Here is a 19,900-nt window from a genome sequence, read left to right as displayed (position 1 = left end):
CAAGGGGTGCTGAAAACTTCACAAGAATGTCTGATCTGGAAATGTCACCAGAGAGTTTCAGATAAGCATCTGAAATTTTGGATGCCTATACAAACACAACCTCTAGACATATTGCCTGTCACTAGCATATACTGTACTGGTCATCTGTTTTCATCTGGTTTCAAACACCATCTTCAAAAACTTTTAAAGGATGCCACCTGTAAATGAGTCCACTCACTACTAGGGGCCCCCTCATAGCTAGGAGTGGCATAGCAAGTCTCTTGCTACTCTAGCGCCCCCGTTGCTTCAGCAATGTGTGGCTTCTCTTCCAGTATCTTGGTCCTCCGGCTGGGTCACCATCTTAAGTTCACCCCTTCCAGAGTCACAACTGTCCAAATGAAAACTCCCAAAATATCTTTAAGACGCACGCAAAATCCTTCCACCCTCTCTCAGGCTATTCATCTGCCCAGCGCATAGCCTGTAATCACCCATCCTGGGCTTGATAACCCTTGCAATGGGTTTGTATGCCCCCTTCATTGGGGCTAGTAGGGGAACCCAAGTCCATTCTCAACTCTGGGATTTGGCTTAGGGCTCTGTACTGAATAACTAGGCCTGCTCCTTTACTGGTGCTATGGTTCTCCCTGGGCCACTTCCTATCTAGCCTTTTCAGTTCCCCTCTGGGTCTCTGTCTCTTTCCTGCTTTAGTCAGGGTCCCTCCCAGACCTTCCTGCCTGGAGAGCTTTCCTTCCTGGTCTGGCTCTCCCTCCAGCTCTTTCCCCAGCTGAGCTTTATCACCACTAAAACCTGACTCTCCCTTCTTTTCTGCAGCCATTTTCTACTCCATAACGGGAATTGCCTGATGAGGTGGGGCTCATTTTGTAATTAGCTTGGTTTAAGCCTCAGGCTCTCCAGTGCATAGAATAAGCCATTCTGTTACACTAACGAAACAGAAAATATTATGGGTAACATTTTCAAAAGTACCAAAGTACTTTAGGAGCCTAAATTCCATCTTCAAAAGTGAAAAAGAAGAAGTCACTTCTGAAAATGGGATGAGGCACTTTTGAAAATTCTAGCCTAGATCTAATTTTGGCCAAAACTGTTCAGCTGTTTCCACTAATGAAGCTAGGGAAAAATGCATTGTTTTACCTATACTAAAAATTCTTGTAACCTTTTCTTTGAACATCTCTACCATCCCATGATTTGGAGCAAAGATTTGAATTCTGGTGTTTGTTTCAGGGATGTGCCCTTTACCATACCTCTGAAAATCTGCCCATATTTGGCCAAGTTATAAGCCTTTGAAAAAATCCTTGTTCATACATGCTCAGTTGAGACTTCGATTTTAGCAGCTAAAATATCCAAGGTTTCTGTCCTCACTGAGCATGTTCGAGCTTCTCACATCTCCCAGTGCTGATAAGACTGTGCATGCTGTATCCCCTCAAAGTGGCTGAGCCCACTCCAGCACGTGGCTATAAGGACGAAGCTGGCCTTTCACTGTAGTGGCTGATCCCAGCTGCTCTGAGTCAGGATGGGCCTGGATACTGGAAAAGAGAGCACGGAGTCTGTCTCTCCTGTGCTCTCAATGACAGCTCCCATCCCGTGCTGGAACTCAGATGGTGTAGAGGAGGAGGAAGCTGTCTAATTCAAATGCAGATGGAACAAAAGACAGACCAGGAAAGGGAAGAAAGTAGTGCATTGGGAAAAGGAGTCTGGTGAGACTGGGATTGAAGGGGGAAGGAGAGAAAGTGTGACTGGGAGTTTGGAGGGGGAATTAGGATTGGTTGGACAAGGAGACTGGGACTGGCAGGGCAGGGCACTGAGGGGGGGAGGAGAAGTGGGGAGGGGAACTGGTTGAGCAAGGAGCCTGGAAGCCAGTGAGAGACATGTGAGGGACTGGGAACCATCTGACTGCAGGAGACAACACTGAGATTGGATGAGGAACTGTGGGGAGACTGGGAATAGGAACCAGTGGGGGATGAATGGGGGCAGGAGAGAAGATCTGAGAAAGAGCTGAGGTGTGTGGGGGAACTAGGACTGGACAGGCAAAAAGACTGGAACAAGCAGCCACAGAGTGAGGAGACTGGAGCAAGCAGCCAGGTTAGGGGTGAGAGGGAAGGACAAAGATCGAATGAGGATCCCAGGGAGGGAGATCGGGAGCCAGTTTGGGGGTGAGGGGGAGATTGCAGGGAGGAATGGGACAGAGTGGACAAGGAGCCAGGAGTAGAGAACTGGGTTTGGCAAGGACACTGGGAGTATGGGTGACTTGGACACTAAGCCCAGAAGAGGAGACTGGATAGGCAAAAAAGAATGGGACTGAGATAAGAAGCCTTAGGAATGGGAAAGACAGGGACAGGGTGGAAGGAATAGGTCAGGACAAGCTAAGGAGGACTGGCCAGAAGAGTTTGTGCCCACTAGAGCGCACTCCCCTCTAAAGCCTGGACTGGAACCCAAGATTACTGAGTCTCACCATTCCTCTGCCGTTAGCAAACATCTGTGAAACCCACAGGCAAAGTGTATATTTCATCACCCTTAGTGCTGGTTGACACAGAGGATGGTAATGTACTGTTGCTATCAGTTATTCCATTAGCTCAGAGGTATGTGCAGTGGATCTAAAGGTTCCAACCCTGCTGATGACCCATGTGTGTCAATATGATGCCACATTATGGAATGTCTGCTCTTTCAATTTGCTTTTTTAAAAACCTAAACAATTACACACAGAAAACTATATTAAAAGAAAATTATTAAAGTTGTAAAGTCAAGTTCTCAAAAGTTAGGAACTGCCAGAATTGATGTTCATAGATTTATAGATTTCAAGACCAGAAGGGACCATTGTGATCATCTAGTCAGACCTCTTGTGCTACACAGACCATAGAGAACTTTCCCACATTAATTCCTATAGCATATCTTTTAGAAAAACATCCAATCCTGTTTCAAACAATGTCAGTGATGGAGAAACCACTATGACCATCAGTACATTGTTCCAATGGTTAATTACCCTCACTGTCAAAAATTTACATTTTATTTCCAGTCTCAATTTGTCTAGCTTCAACCTCCAACCATTGGATCATGTTATACTTTTCTCTTCTAGATTGAACAGCTTGTTATTAAATATTTGTTCCCTGTGTAGATATTTATAGAATGTAACCAAATCACCTTTTACCTTCTCTTTGTTAAACTAAATAGATTGAGCTCTTTGCATCTAACACAATAAGGCAAGTTTTCTAATCCTTTAATCATTCTTGTGGCTCTTCTCTGAACCCTCTCCAATTTATCAACATCCTTCTTGAATTGTGGGCACCAGAACAGCACACAGTATTCCAGCAGTGATTGCACCAGTGTCAAATATAGAGGTAAAATAACCTCCCTACTCCTATTCAAGATTTCCCTGTTTATGCATCCCAGGATCACATCAGCTTTTTTGGCCACAGCATTATATTGGGAGGTCATGTTCAGCTGCATATCGTCCACCAACCCCCAATCTTTATTCAGAGTCAGTGCTTCCCCACTGTTACCTGTGGAACCTTAATTTGGCCCCCTAGTGGATATGCATTATGATACAGTCTTTAATTACATGATCACTCACTATATTTTCCACAGGACCTCTGCCTGAGTTAGGGCACAAGATGCACATTGCTCACTTAATAAGCAGCTATTCAATATTTTGTTTTGTTCAGTGTATGACCCTATGCCTCATTTACTGCACACTAGTCAAACCTAGCTCTGAAGACAGCATTTCCTCACATTCCTTTCTATGGTGTTTGTCTCAATAGTATCTGAGTGCTTCCCAAACATTCATTAATTTATGTTCACAATACCTCTGTGAGTTGAGGAGGTGGCATTATCCGATTTTACTGTTGGGAGCTGAGGCACAGAGAGTAAGTTCAAAAGTATCCACTAATTTGAATGACCAAAGTGAGACAGGAAGGATGTGATTTTTCAGAATAGTTACCATTATTAGTTAGCATTTTATATGTTAAAAACGGAGCTCATCATTGACTTCAGTTGCAGCTGTGAGTGCTCAGCACATCCACAAATCGGACCCCAAGGTATAAACGTCCAGAAAATGACGTGCTCAGTATCACACAGAATTCTGTGGCAGAGGCAGGTAATAGAATCCAATTCTCCAGAGTAGCAGCATTCAACTACCTTGACCATCAGAACATTCTTTCTCTTCCTGCTCATTCACCACATACCCCTACCTCATTCACCACGCACCTTCCAATTTTTGCAGCAAATGAAGCAAGGTCCTACAGACAACAGCCTCCTTTATTATACTACCCTGATTCATCCCAAGAACAGGTCCAGCCTGTAAACTGAATGAGGCATTGGCTCTGTGGAAAAGTAGCATGTGAACGTATAATTAAAATCTATCATAATGAATACACACAAGGAGAAAGAATTAAGGTTGCACAGGCACCCTTAATTCTGTCATTTCTGAGTTCTTGATTTTGCAATCTTCTGAGTTCTTGATTTTGCAACTTTAATAATGTTCTTTTAAAGTAGTTTTTATGTGTAATATTATAATACAGGTTGGGTGAAACCTCATTGAAGCTGGTGGGTGTGACAATAAAAGGGCACATTTACTATACTAGTATATGGCTTTTGTACATATAGGCACTTTTTCTTAAATTCTTTTCAAATACTCATCTGTAGCTAACGTACATATTGGTTTTATTTTGTATATTGGTTTCATAACCAGTCTAAATATTGCCAAAATATTTTTTCTCAAAGTAGACTGATGCATTTGCTGCATCTTTCTTTTAACTGACTTTACTGAAAAGTTATAGTGGATTATTAGGCAGCTGAGTTTATATGTCTGTATATTAATTTTTACTTACTTGGCGATCATAGTTGATTTGAGCTTCCTGCTCGATATCTGAGTCTAGCTCTGGCACATCAGATAAATCAGAATCTGATTCTTCACTGTATGAATCAATACCACCCTCTGCATAAAAATCAATCCACATGTTACAGTTATTATAAAGTGAGAACAGAATGTTATGTCACATTTTCACAAATATTTAGACTACCAGGAATTAATGAAAAATCTTCAGAAGCTTTGGACTTGGTGATCATTTCTGGTTTTCCAGCACAAAAGTAAACACAGAGTGCCCAAGTCTCTACTGTAAAAACCTAAATAATAATTAATGCAATTCACTCAACTGGAATTATATTGTCTTTGTAACTACCTTTTATAGTGGTGAATATGCAGAAATTATATGGTATCCTGAAATCTTGCATGATGTATGATCCCTCTCCTTGCCTGAAAAAATGTGTTATATCACACTGAAAAAAATCAGTTAATTTCTGCAGGACCTGAGACAATGTGAAAAATTTCCCGCAGGGAAACCCAATTTTTAGCAGTTGACATTATGTACTGTATATGAACATTACAGGCACAATGAATATTACAGGTGCAATTTTCAAATATGACCATTTAAATTCTACACACAAATCTCACATGTTCAAATGTATAGTTGAAAATAGACAGACAAAAAGGCAAATACACAATTAAGTTCCTTTTTCATGCACAACTGGATTTGTGTATGCAATTCAGGTGGCCAATTTTGAAAACTAATTCTGACCTAGTACATCTCTCCCTCTTACAAGTTTCTTATATTTGATGTGTGTTGAAAATATCTCTGGTCTCTTCCCAGATACATTCCCTGAATCCTGCTAAAGGATTATTTGAGTGGCCTTTGCCTGGGACATAAACTAGTCCCATTAGTCTACAGGAAAGCAAAGGGACCTGTGCATGATGGATGTGTGGCATTCCAGAGATTAATATGAAAAATAATATTTTGCTCTTCATTCAACAAAACCTTCTGCATCATTGCTACATATTTCTTTGATTTTTATAAAATAAAAATAACCAAATAAATATCATAAACAAATTTCAGAAAATGGTCATTTTTTACCTTGGGATGCTGTCTCAAGGATTCCATTTGATACACTTTCTGGAATAAATCTCCACTGAAAAACAGAGTGATCAGCACCTCCTGTACTTAACACCCACTGAAAATCATGTGACCAACGGACGTTAGTTACATGTGCTGAGTGACCAGCATATTTTCTAAATTTAGCTCCTAAAATATACAAAAATAAAATAGTTAAAAGTGAAAAAAGCCACTGAATGAACAAATTATATAGTTAATTTTTAAAAAACAGTGATAGGACAGTACATAGAAATTGATATTTTTAAAAAGGGGCCATAAATTAAAAATCTGCCTTGTGGCTCATATGCTCTTGAAAATTTCCAAACATTTAAATAAGCTTCCACCATCCTAACTGTTTCATTACATAGCCCAAAAGATAATTTCCTGCCAAAATAAAATAGAATAAAATAGCAAATACAATACAAATACAATAAAAAGCCAGATTGGTAGCATAGCAGCAGCACAGTGTGGTACAATTATAAGAAAGCATGAGGTTCAGCAGTGCTGTTGGGACTCATGGTTCCTCAAGGCAACTGTATGACAGAGTTGAAATGGTGAAATGATTAGACTGCAAAACAGAAATATGAGCAAGTGGGCAGCAATATGGCAGCACTGGAATTGGTTTTAGGGGATACCATTTATACATCCTCTAAGGATCTGTCTAGATTAAGAAAGGAGATTGGGTTTACTAAGAATTTTTACTTAATCCCAACATTTACTCTACAGTACAAACAAGTTCAACAACTTTTAGCTCAATATAGCTGGTCAAGGTGAGGTGACCTCAATCTAATCCTGACCTCTTCCTACTCTGGAAGAAGCTTCAGACACAGCATAACAACAATGGAAGTTGTTTACCAAAACCCAGTAGTGAGGGAATTATAAGACATTTCCCAATCCATTCTGTATAATTTTGAAAGCCTGACCAGAAAGTGGAGTAGAAACTGTTCGTAAAACTAGGATGAAGAGGATCCCTGTCACCACTAATCTAATAAGTAATAATATTATGCTAGTAAGGAGATGATTTTTATAGGACACAGTTATAAAGATGCTATGAAAATAACAATAACTCAGCTGCAACAGGTGGATGTTTTCCAGAATAGTGAAATAGGAATATTTTACTAAAAGGCAAGGGTCTAAAATACGCAGGAAAAAAGAGAGACATCCTGCTGGAAAGTGATTAGAATAGCCTTATTTGACATCTGCTTATATTGAGTGTTACATAAGGCAATATCCACTTCACTGAAACATCACAAGCACTGACTGAATGATCACTTTAGACTCAGTAAGCATATTCTCTCCTATGTGCACATCATTCTAATTAATATTAATGATAGTTCTGAATGGGCATCAAGAGGAGATTAAATCTTCAATAATCATATTATTATATCAGTGTAATAAGGCTTATGTTCAGCGGCAGTTTAATTACTGAATTCTTGAGAAGAAAACTGTCTTACCTTTCTTTAGGCAAGGAAATTTGAATAATTTAACAAATCCAAAATCATCTCCAGTCACTAGCACTGTGCTATTGTAATTTCCATCCACAGAGTTGACATCTGTAATGTTGGTATATTTTGGCCAAATTCCATTCACTTCAGGTCCTATCACACAGGTCCATGAGGCCCAATGAATTCCTTTGATCTCATCTTTGTTTGTTAAATGCTTCCCAGCTGAAAACAGTTAAATTAATATGCTGTTTAACCATCTATCTTTCCATTAAAAAGATGCTTTTCTCCATTATAGTTAGTTCTGTGTTCTTCTCGAGCTCAGTGTTTTTATGTCAATAAGGAAAGGAAGATCTATGATTTTATTTTAAATAAACATGATCTGTCTTGCTATTAATTTTTTCTAGATCATTAATATAGAATCCAAGTACTTTACACAGATTATCTAAATCCTGATCTTGCACCATTTTGACTGAAAAAGTCACAGCTTCTATAGCAGTTCTACAAGAGAAATGCCTTTAACTATACAGTTATATATATACATAGGACACTTGTAGGTGCTATAAAATTAACAAAATAATACATACTCATTCAAATTTTGAAATGGGGACTACAGTTCTAAAACTGAAATGTCCAGTCCTAAATCTACCTCCATTTACTAATTTCACTTTTACAACTGGTACAGGAGTTTGCTGTATTGGATTATATAAAATCAATTAAATGAGAATATTTGGTTAACCTATCACTATACAATAACTCTTTACATTAACAAAGACTGTTCTATAGGTAATAGCTTTCCTCTAAATTAAATAGGGACATTATTACTTCATGGTAATCTTTAATGCTCCCTATGTAAACAGCATTTCTGAATGTCTTGTATGTACTAGGAGATCAAATGTAATTGAGGAAAGAATATTAGCTGACAAACATTTTTATTCATGTTTCATTTGCAATGAAAGCAAGTGATCCTATTGTATTAAGATCAGCAGAGTAATGTTTGAAGTCAAATTTAATTTAAGAATATTTTCAAGAACTGTTATGAAAAATTTTGGACTAATCACAAGAAGCCTATGCCAATTCTGCAGGGGAAACAAAGTTAAATTTACCATATGTGATAGTATGCATTAGCTACGTTTTAAACATATAAGGAGATGTCAGCTAAAAAGAAAACAAACGACAATCTCATTTTTAAACTTAACTAAATTAAAGCTGGGCCTAGTTCTTGTAGGTGTCAGAGCCAGAGTTTTTGGTTCAAGGTCATCTCTACAGTAGACCTAAAAAAATTATCTGAAATCAATTGATTATAACATTTTTTTTTCAAAATTGTTAAATATAGAATTAATCTTTAGCTTTCATTTTAGAATGATTATAAAGCTATTAGGGATGTACAGTCCACTGGATTTCTTGGCTGGGAGAATATTCCAAACATTTTAATCTAAATGTAAATCTACCAACAATTCCAAAGTGCCTATCACTATATTATCTATGTGTTGGATATGCTTAATTTAGCCTCTAATGTGCCATAATTTATTGAGGTAAACATTTTTTCCTATGTGCTACTCATTATATATTAGCAAAAAAACCCTTCAAATCTTGAAGCTCGTTTATTTTTCAGACTACATTTATATTACATGCAGATATAGAAACCTCAAGTGAATGCAAACTTTCAGAAGCAGAGGAATGCCGATCTTAGGCTGATTTTTTTTTTAAGGTTTGTCATTTTAAAGTTAACACAGTGATGGCAATGAAATGAAGTTTAACATGAGAGATTTAGGTAATCATTTCTAAATTAGTTTTTACATTAGTTTTGATGAGGACATGTTTTAAATGCAAACAAAATCTTTTCCTATATGTCATGTTTTTCTAAATCTGAAATGCAGTTTTAAACAAGATAAAAATAAAGTAGTCTAGATACTTTCTTATTGAGCTTTAAAAAATTAATTATTTGTTCTATGGTAGCACTTAGAGGGCCCATACAGGAGAGTGATCCTACTATGCTAGGTGCTGTACAAACACATTTGATCAAGCCCTAAAGAGCTTATTAAATAGTTGTTCTTTCAAATGTATAAATAATATAAAGAACTTTCAAGATACTAAATTTTGGCGCAGGTTAATTAATACATTAGCTTTTCACTTTTGGTGATCTGGATTCAAATTCTGGCTCAGGTAGTAGTCTCAACATAATCTTTATTTTGTCCATGTCACAAAACCATTATATAATGTGTCACCATTAATAGATGTGGCTACAACTCAAGATTTCCAGTTTGGGAGAAACAGCAGCAGTGAAATGGACAAGAATGTCCATTTCAGTCAGCAGCTGCCTGGGCTTCCAGGGTTTGCGAATCCAGGGCAGCCACATCATGCAGACTGCCCCATGGCCAGATCTCCCAGGATTCCACTCCACAGCAGGAAGCCCATAAGTCCTGAAAGCCACAGCTCGAGACTGGTTTTCATGGCTTCCAGGATCCCAGCTGTGGAGCCTGGAGCCTAGACTCTGAAAGTCCTAGCATAGCATAGCATAGCATAGCATAGTCTTTGGCTCTAGGGTGGACCCCCTGGTTGGGCTGCCGCAGAGCTGCAGATCCTGGGAACCCATCCCAGGACCTGCAAGCTCCCAGCTCTGTGCCCTGGAGACTGGATATCTTGAGAGCTCCGTCTCAAGACTGAATTCTCATGGCTTCCAGGCTTTCTGCTGCACATCCAAGATCTTAGACTCTGGAAGCCTGGGCATTTTCCGACCAGCTCTTATGATTAGCAGTTTTTGTTCTACATAAGACCAATATTGGAAGAGTGGACAAGTTTAGGTTTAAAGTGAATTAGCTACCTCTGTTGGGTAGAATGAACTCTTCTCTAGGCCCTATTTTCTAATAATAAACATTTTACTACTCTTTAGGCTGTACTGCTCTTCAGACTGCTGTTACCATACATTTCCAGTCTTCTGCTGAGGACTTCCTGGCATGATCTGTGCACTACTGTTCATGATGTCCAGTGGCCATGTCAAAGCTTAACAGTGTCATTTTGGAGTGCCACAAAAAACTGCAGAATTTTGAAAACTTTTATATTTCAAGGATACATTTACCCAAATAAGTTCTCCCATCTTCTAGTAATTAGAGTCTTAATAATTAGTTTAACCACCAATTCCATAATTATGCCTTATATGAAAGGAATGAAACCATTTTATAGCTAGATGAATACAGATGTGGAAACATTTCTTTTTACTAAAGCTCAAGATTAATATAAATGATAAATATATCTGATTTTATAAGTAAACAGTAGATATTTAGGTAAATAACAAACAAGTATTTCTGCTTTGAGATGTAAAATTTGAATACACATCTTGTACTGTCCTTTTAGAAACCATCAAACTAGTTTATCTGTTCATAAAACTAACTTCTCTGAACTTACATGGCATCTTGTAGAACAGTCGCTCTCCTGCACCATCATTGGTTTGCAAGAATTTGCTATCCACAGACCAGTCAATATGAGTAATAAAACTAGAAGACTTGTTGCATTCTCCTATCTTCTTGTATCGTTGAGCAACTGCATAGATATCCACGGGGCCATCATTAGAACCCACAGCAAGATAAGAGCCATCTGGTGAAAATTTCATTTCATGAATTACTTCCTTTCGGTCTTTAATATGAACTACCTCTGTCATGTCTCTGCAAGAACCAAGAGCGAGAGTATAAATTATGGATTTTTAAATATTTTTGGGTTGCATATTTACATTAAGACAGACATACTGAACACTTTCTAAAAGAAAAATCAGACTTCAGAAGTCAGAATCCTCCATTCTGAAAAGTCCCTCCTGCCCTTATTTTCTATGTTCGTACGTTTAAAGCAAAACAAACAGTTTTATGGCTAGCAAAGTGACTTTACTATTTTGACTTGACATTCAAAAGACATTTATGATTCTTTTTGTTATACTCCTCATGGCCAGTTAAGTGCTTTCATATTTTTTTCTAGTTTAAAAACAGAGAAATGACTGTATCTCTTTGCAAATGTTTTTTTATTAGAAAGGAAAACATGAACTGCTGCCCAAAGAAAGTTATGTAAAGTATTATTTTGGGATCTAATGTAATTCAGTAGCCCACTGTTTGACATTATAGTAGGATATCTTAGTTTTTTCACTCCAAGAGACTACTCAGTATCAAAGCCAGGCAGCATTATATGGATTATACTATAGACTGGGGCTCTCTGGAAGATTTTAGGAGATGAAGCTGCTTGTGTTACCTCATAGAACACTTTACAGTTTTAAAATAATGTATTTTTTAGTTTGCTTCATTACTGCTACATGGCCTCAAAGTTTATAAATTTGAATAAACTTTATTGACACTTTTATTGGTGCAGATCTATAGCAGAATTCAGAGAGGAGAATAAACAACATTAAAAGTAGGACTAGACTATGGGATTTGTAGTATTAATGGTAAAGCTAGTCAAGAAGTGATTTTTTTTCTTCCACAAAAAATGTTCTTTTCATTGAAATGTTTCATCAAAATGTTTTGAAAATTAATGGAAAACTCAAAATCTGAAAAAAAATGTTGGGTTTTGGTTTTTCAAACAGAAACTCCAAAATTTTCAAGGAAAACATATTATTTGTATGAATATTTCCATTTTGTCATAAAAAAATTGGTTACTAACCTATCCTGTAACTGTTGTTCTTTGAGATGTGTTGTACCTTTCCACTACATTTCAGGTGAGTGCACACCTAGTGCACAGTTGTCGGGGATTTTTCCCTCAGCAATTCCCATCACAGCAGCATGTCCACTCTGCTGCCTCATGCCACCTCTCAAAAGTATAAATGGCAGAGCCTCCCCCAGCCTGCCTCAGTTCCTTCTTACTAGAAGATTCAGACAGAGAGGGGAAGGAGGATGGATCATGGAATGGACATGTGCAACACATCTCAAAGGACACATTAGTAACTGCTTTCTTTTCCAAGTGATTGCACATGTTCGTTCCACTTCAGATGACTCACAAACAGTTTGATCTGGAGGTGGTCTACCTGAATAATGATTGAAAGACTACACATCCAAATCTGGCATCATCTCTAGATTGCTGAGAGATGGCATAAAGTGAAGCAAAGGTATGCACTGATTACCAAGTTGTTACTTTGCAAATGTCCATAATAGGCAGCTGGGACAGAAAAGCTGCAGAGTCTGCATGAGATCTGATTGAATGTGTTAGCATTCTATTCAGTGGCAGAACATCAGTCAAGTCATAGCACAAATGAATACAAGAAGGTCCTTCATTCTGTCTGCAATTGCCATGGACAACTGAGACAACAACCTAAATGGTTTAATCCCATCCAGGTAAAATGCTAACACTCCTCTAATGGATAATGTGTGGAGCCTCTCCTCATCCCTATGATTATGAGGCTTAAAGAAGAAAATTGGTAAATATATTGCCTGATTGATGTAGAAGTGAGATCCACCTTGGTGAGAAACTTTTACAAAAACAAGGTGTTCCTATAACCCTCATTCGAAGACTGTAAATGGAGATCCAGAAACTAGTAATCGTAATTCACCTGCTCTCGTGGCTGAGATGATTGCATCAAAATATTCTACCTTCATAGAGAGAAGTAGAAATGAACAGGTAGCCAACAGTTCAAAAGGAGGACCCATTAGTTTTGTTCATGCCATGTTTAAGTCCTAAGGGGGAATAGGATCCTGTACTTGAGGATATAACTGGCCCAAACCCTGCAGAAATCTCACTGTCAACGGATTGGAGAAAAATGAGCCATTATCAATTGATGGGTGGAATCCCTAGATGGCTGCTAGATAGACCTTGATGGAACTAATGGCAAGATCTTATAACAAACAGTCCAACACATGATGAAGCAGAGCCCAGACAGAAGGACCAAATGGAGAATCTCTTACACTTTGCCAAGTAAATAAATCCAGGAGAAGGCTTTCTACTATTTACAAGTACACCTTGAAGCCCCTTTGAACAAACCTTCTCCTGAAAAGTTAGCCATGGAACAATCAGACTGTGAAATGGAGAGTCTGCAAATTGGGTGAAGGAGATGACCATCGTCCTGGGACATCAGGTCTGCATCCAGTGGTAGTGGCAATGGAACTCTGTGTGATAGGGTCGGCTTAGTGGTAAACCAATTTTGCTGAGGTCATACTGGATATAGGAGTATTACTTGAGCATGGTGTTGCCTGATTTTCAACAACATTCTCGACAGGAGTGGAACTGGAGGAAATACGTATTGGAGCTTGTCTATCCAGGACACCAGGAAAACATCCATCAGAGACTGGACTGTGACCTGCTCAAGATCAAAACTAATGATACTTTCTGTTGATTTTTGTTGCAAACAGGTCTATATAGGGAGTCTCCCACAGTTGGAAAATGAATCTGACTATGACTGGGAGGAGAGACCACTCATAGATACTGGTGATAGATCTGCTTAACCGGCCTGCCAGATTGTTTTGAACACCTAGAAGGTGAGAGGCCTCGAGATGGATTGAGTTAGCAATACAAAAGATGAACAGTAATTTTGCATCCTGATATAGCCAAGTTGACTGTGCCCTTCCTTGCCTCTTCTCATAGAACATGGCAGCTCTGTTGACTGTGAGTATGAGAAGATTTCTTCCCTTGATATGGGGAAGGAAGGCTTGACAAGCTAGCCAGATAGTCCTTAGTTCCCTGACATTTTATATGTAGAGTTAAATCCTGAGCAGACCATAAACATTGAGTTGAGGGACGCCAAGTGAGTCCCTTAACCTAGGGCAGACACGTCCATAGCTAAGGTCAAAGATGGTTAAGGAGAAGCAAAGAGAACTCCCTGCTCCACACACATTTGAAGGATCTCTCCACACATCTAGAGAGGCCAAGATTTGAGTGAACTCCTGAAACACCATGTTTAGGGATGATGAATTGGAAAGTACACCGATGCCAGACACCTTTGCAGCTTCCAGAGACAGAGCCTGGCAAGCTGAACTACATAAGTGCATGAGGCCATATGCCCTAGAATTTTGAGGCAAGGAGAATAAAATCACAGTAGGATGGACCTTCAGGTCTAACACAATGGCCAGCATAGTCTGGAATCTTATCTGTGAAAAGAAGGCCTGGGCTTCCATAAAGTTCATGACCACTGCTATAAATTCTATATTTTGTGGTGGGTGACAGGATTGACTTCTGTACGTTGATGAGAAACCCTAGTACATTGTATGACAGACACACTGGACAGTACCTAGCTTCGGTCTCTCACCAGGTCATCTGGGGCTTCTTCAGGTATACTGCCACCACTGCCATGTACTTTGTGAACACTGATGGATTTATGAACAGGCCAGCCGGTAGTAATGTAAACTGGTAATGGAATTGTTTTACCAAAAATCTGAAAAATTTCCTGTGTATTTGATGTATTGCCGCATGAAAATACATCATGCTTAAAATATGTCTTTTAAGACAAGGGAAGCATACCAGTCTCCAGGATCAAGGGAGGGGATAATGGAAACCAGTGTGACCATGTGAAACTTTCTTTTCGTCAGATGTTTGTTGAGCTGTCACAGGTCTAGTATGGGTCTGAGACGTTCCTTTGCCTTTGGGATCAGAAAATAGTGGAAATAAAATCTCTTTCCTCTGTATAACTGAGGAACTTCCTATATGGTTCCCAGCTGGAGGAGAGATTGCACCTCCTGAAGCAAGACTGCCTTGTGAGAGTGGCCCCTGAGAAGGGATAAAGAAGGAGAGTAGAAAGGGGGATACAAAGAAACTGAAAGGGTGTATCCCAATTCCACCATGTTTAAGAACCACTGGTCTGTAGTGATGCAGGACCAAGCACTTAAGTAGCGGGAGATCTTCTTAGCACACAGTGTTCTAGGAGAGGCTGGCACTCTGGAAACTGGTACGGTGTCCTCAACAAACACATCAAAATGTTTGCTTAGAATTCCCAGGCTGTCTGGATTAATCAGGAGCTGAGGCAAAAGGAGTGAGTGGCTTTCTCCTATAACTTCTTTCCTTTTTCCTGGCTAAGGCCTTGTCTACACTACACAGTTTTGTCAACAAAAGTCAGCTTTCATCAACAATACAGTGCAGGTGTACACACTACAACACTCCTCCAGTTGATTTAACTCTCCTGCTACTCCAACAAAATAAAACCACCTCGACGAGAGGCATAGAGCTTTGTGCAATAAGGTTAGATCAACACAGTGTCAGTATAGACATTGCCCTTGCTTATGTCACCGTAAATGGCCTCCAGGAGGTGTCCCACAAAGCCATTCCTAACAGCTCTGGTCATTAGTTTGAACTCTGATGCCCTGTAGCCAAGTACTCAGGCTTCTCCACTCCACCTTTAAAAACCTGGACATTTTTTAAATTCCATACCTGTTTGCTCAGCGTGGAGAGCTCACATCGCATCTTCCCATCTTACATGTCGGCTCCATGCAGCAAATACTCTCCTGCCTGGAGTACACCAGAGTTGTTGGATCTGCTAGGGGCTGTGCAGTCCCAGCTCTGCTCCAGCCATAAGAACTTCGATACCTATGGGCAGATTTCTTATGGCATGTTGGAGAAGGGCCACAGAGAGGACAAGCATCAGTGCCATGCAAAGATCAAGGAGCTGAGGCAGGTGTACCAGAAGGCAAGGGAGGCAAACGATTGCTCTGGTGCTGCGCCTAAGACCTGCCACTTCTATAAGGAACTGGACACCATCCTCGGCAGCGACCCCACTTCCACCCCCAAAAGCCCCATGGATATTTCAGGGGGGCTTGGAGACAGCAGCCAGCGGACTCAATTCCAAGGATGAAGTGGTGGACGAGGAAGTGGAGTTGGAGGGTGAGGTGGGACAGGCAACAGGGTCGTCTAATAGCACATAGCAAGCCAGGACCTCTTCTCGACTCTGGAGTGTTCAAGCCAGTCCCAGGAATCCAGCTCTAACGCGCATGATGCAGGAGAGGGGAGCTCCAGTAAGTGCTCATTTTGATTTGATACTGCTCGGTTACATGAGGTAGAACTGTCCTTTATTTCATTATATGTTGGAAGTGGTTAAGGGACAGAAATTTACAAGACTAGCAGTGTTTGCATCTGCTTCCTATTCCCCTATGCATCTATGCAGTGGGGGCCCTGCAGAAAAGTTTGTTAATGCACACCGAGATTTCACAGGAATCCTCCAGAGAGATCTCTAGGAAACTTTCCTGGAGGTACGTGCCAATCCTCTGCTGAAGGTTCCTTGGCAGAGCTCCTTTGTTCTTCCCCCACTGTAGGAAACTGACAGGCCAATTGGCAATTACTTCGGCAGGAATCAAAGCAGCACACAGGACAGCAGCATTGGAACCTGGTCTGAAACGGCATACATGCAGGAGATGCACCCTTGCATCCTTGGTTACCCTCAGGAATGAGATTTTGTCTTCAATCACCCCCGCCTTTGGGAAATGGTGCCAGAATTTACAATAGTGTCCCTAGGCATTTGCAATGTTACCCTTTGGAAACCACCATGACCCATGCCCCACCTTAGCCCTTCGCCCCCCGCTCCCAGCTGAACTCACTCGCCAAGTCGTGTGCTTGCTAAGGGAGAGTGAGAAAGAGGTGTATTTAAATATTATGATTCAATGATATGAGTGTACTCACAATACTGCCTCTGTTTATTGTTTATTGTGCTTCTGCAGATGTGCCCTTGATGGGAACCCCCCTACACACTAGCAGAAAGCCTCCATCAGATAAGGAGGCAAACCAGGAGTAAGAGTAAGGAGGACATGTTTAGGGAGGTGCTCCATTCGCCAAAGAACACGATCACAGGACGTGGAGAGACAATTAATGAAAAATTAAAAATAGATAGCCAGGAGAGGAAGCAGGGCCAGTAGTGAATTTTAGAGGGCCAGGAGCAGATGATAAAACTCAGCCTTGAGTACACTCTGTTGTCCTTGTCCATGTGCTTACTGGACTTAGATGCTGTGGACCTTGATCTCCCAGATACTGGGCCTTTAAATGCCATCTTCTGGTGCCTCTCCCTCTGTACCAGGGACAGTGATAGGCCCCAAGGCTCAGTCAAAACAGAGGGAACACTTTTAATGGATGCAGATGCGCTTGGTACCCACTCCAAGTGGCATGGCTCTTCGGATAGTTGCAGGGCTGCCTCCGTCAGAAGAAACTTAAGCCTGGCCTCCCTGTCTTTCTTGGTTATGGGTTAAAGTCCCTGCATATTTGACACCAATCCCTGACATAAGTCTCCCCAAGACACTTCAGGCAACCTGAGTGTAGATTACTCACTGGCATCCGTTTTTTGCAGGAAGAGCAGGGCTTGAAACCCAGTGACCGGTACTTGCAACAGGAACTGAAGTATTTAAAAACACTTTTAAAATGACTTATTTCTATATCTAATAAACAGCCTAAACTACGAAAACAAGTACAAACTATAAACAAATATGAGGAAAAAGCTTGCAATAGCAAGACCACATATCCATACCACCATCATGAGTGGTAAGAAGGAACTGAGGGGGGTCAGGGGTGGCTTTGCCCCTTATACTTTTGCATAATACTACTGAGAGAAAAATCTCTGACAACTGTGCACTGGGCTTGCACACACCTGAAGTGGAATGGACATGTACAACACATCTTGAAGAAGAACCACTTTTTCTTTTAAAAAAGTGTTTCAAGAAAAAAATGTTCTACCAGCTCTAAGCAATGTACTGAACACAGCTGATATAACCACTCCACAACAGGAAGTGCTGCTATCGAGAAGGATAGTCCACTCTCTGAATTTCCCATTCATGGCCATAGAGCCCAAACCACTGAGATTCTGAGAGCTCCATGCCACAGAGTCCATTTGGGTCAGAACCTAACCCTAAAAAAAAAAGAAAAATATATTGTCAGAACCCATAGTTTCACAGGTTCAGGGTTTGCAGAATTGCTTATCTGCCGAGAAATCCTGGAACAGGAAGAGATGAAGAAACACTTACACTTAGGGCTTTACACAAAAACATTACCATTTTTTTAAGGTTAGAATACTGGACTCAGCATTTGTTATTACCAGTATCTAATGTCAGAATCATGAATAATGTTAGATGCTAGCCAAATTAGCAAAAACAAGATTACCATGAGTCAAAGACAAGATTAATTGCCAGAGGAGAATGAAACTGATCTTTTAAAAGGAGTTTTAAATTAATATAGCTACATTATTTAAAAATTAAGCTTCATAAAAGTCTGTGCTAGTACTATTATGTGCCCGTTCTTTTAATGACTTTAAACAAACATTGTCTGACTACACAGCTGAACAAATTTAGGAGTTTAAAAGTCATTTTTGTGTTAGAGAAAAGCTGATAGCTTTCTCTGGGTATTTTTCACTGTTTATGCTTCTCCATCCAGAAGATTATTTATACCCTCTTAGTGCACACTTTGCAAATTTTCACTGGGTAAGGAATACCTTTGTACTTACAGATTTGGGATGTGTACTTCAAGTATCCAAAGAAATGTTCCTTTCTTCCTATTAAAAAGCCTTGACTGCACAACATCATACATTTTACTTCTATTATGTACTCATTTTTAAATTCCTTTATCCACCAACCTCAATAATAAATGATTTCTTAGGGCCCTATTCCGAATCTTTTACTCAGGCAAAACCTCTGTTGAAATAAGTGGAAGTCTTCCTGGGGTAAAGAGTGCTCCATAAGAGGCACATTTTATATTGCTTTGGCTTTCCATAGAAATGATATTTATTTTTTCTATTTCACACAACAGGAAGCAGAAAAATTGAGGTCCTAATTGTTGACTGCTTCTGCACCTTGTGTAGCCATTTGCATATCTGCAAAGTATGGGTAAAACACTACCAATAGAGAATAGTAGTATTTTATGTTCACTTAGCACAGCAGTTCACAACTTTACACAAGCTACAAGGCAGTGGAGAATCAAGTCTGGAAGCTTTAGATCCCATTTTGATAATAAGTTATATAAAATATGGGATTATTTTATGGGAAAAATTAATAGGCCAATTTTTCATATACATATACCTTCATTGCAACCACAAAATATGTACGCACTTCTATGGAACTTACAAAGCAGTGCTTGTGTGTGTAGTGGTTGCATATTTAGTTATCTGTTCGCATGCATACTTGAGTTTTGTTCACAAATGAGAGCGTACTTATATATCTGTTCTGCTGGTGAAACGTGGGTACACCTTTTAAAATCCGGCCTAGGATGGTAAAAGTGTACTACGGCAACTTTCACATATCTCCCATTATCTATAGGCTTTTCTTTCTACCTAAATATTTCACTTATTCTTGCACTTCTTCCATTTCATTATTTCAAGAAAAAATACTTTGTGCTATGGCTTTTGAGAAAGAGAAACATTCATTCAAAAGAGTTAAAAGGGGCTGTCTTATTACATGAAGTGGGATTTGCACTTAACATGCAAATACTTGCAAACTTTCCTGCAGACATCACTAAAGATGTTATTACAGATAGCAGACATTCCTAAATTAGTGCAGGAAATGGACTTGGAGATTGAAGAGGTTCTTCTCCAGCCTAGCATCTATTAGTATGTCATAAATATGGTTTCTGTTCCACAAAAAATGTATTTAATTTTAGAGCTAATAAGCCACAAGACAGACA

The 19,900-nt window shown here is 39.7% G+C and overlaps 1 protein-coding gene across 1 annotated transcript in view; it reads right to left on the bottom strand.

Annotated features, from left to right (window-relative positions):
• The window catches only part of EML6 (EMAP like 6), a 246,867-nt gene that overhangs the window by 89,676 nt on the left and 137,291 nt on the right, over positions 1-19,900 (bottom strand). Inside the window, exons 10-13 of the mRNA XM_067565157.1 lie at positions 10,760-11,016; positions 7,367-7,579; positions 5,895-6,062; positions 4,815-4,921 (exon numbers count right to left, since the gene is read on the bottom strand). Coding sequence (XP_067421258.1) covers positions 4,815-4,921; positions 5,895-6,062; positions 7,367-7,579; positions 10,760-11,016 — 745 coding nt within the window. The remainder of the gene's footprint in view (positions 1-4,814; positions 4,922-5,894; positions 6,063-7,366; positions 7,580-10,759; positions 11,017-19,900) is intronic.

Source organism: Emydura macquarii, unplaced genomic scaffold, assembly GCF_026122565.2.
Source record: "Emydura macquarii macquarii isolate MOO-44397 ecotype Brisbane River unplaced genomic scaffold, CSIRO-AGI_Emac_v2 contig_2676, whole genome shotgun sequence".
Classification (NCBI taxonomy): domain Eukaryota; kingdom Metazoa; phylum Chordata; order Testudines; family Chelidae; genus Emydura; species Emydura macquarii.
Note: the sequence above shows the minus strand (reverse complement) of the source record. Positions and strands in the feature narration are given on the sequence as shown.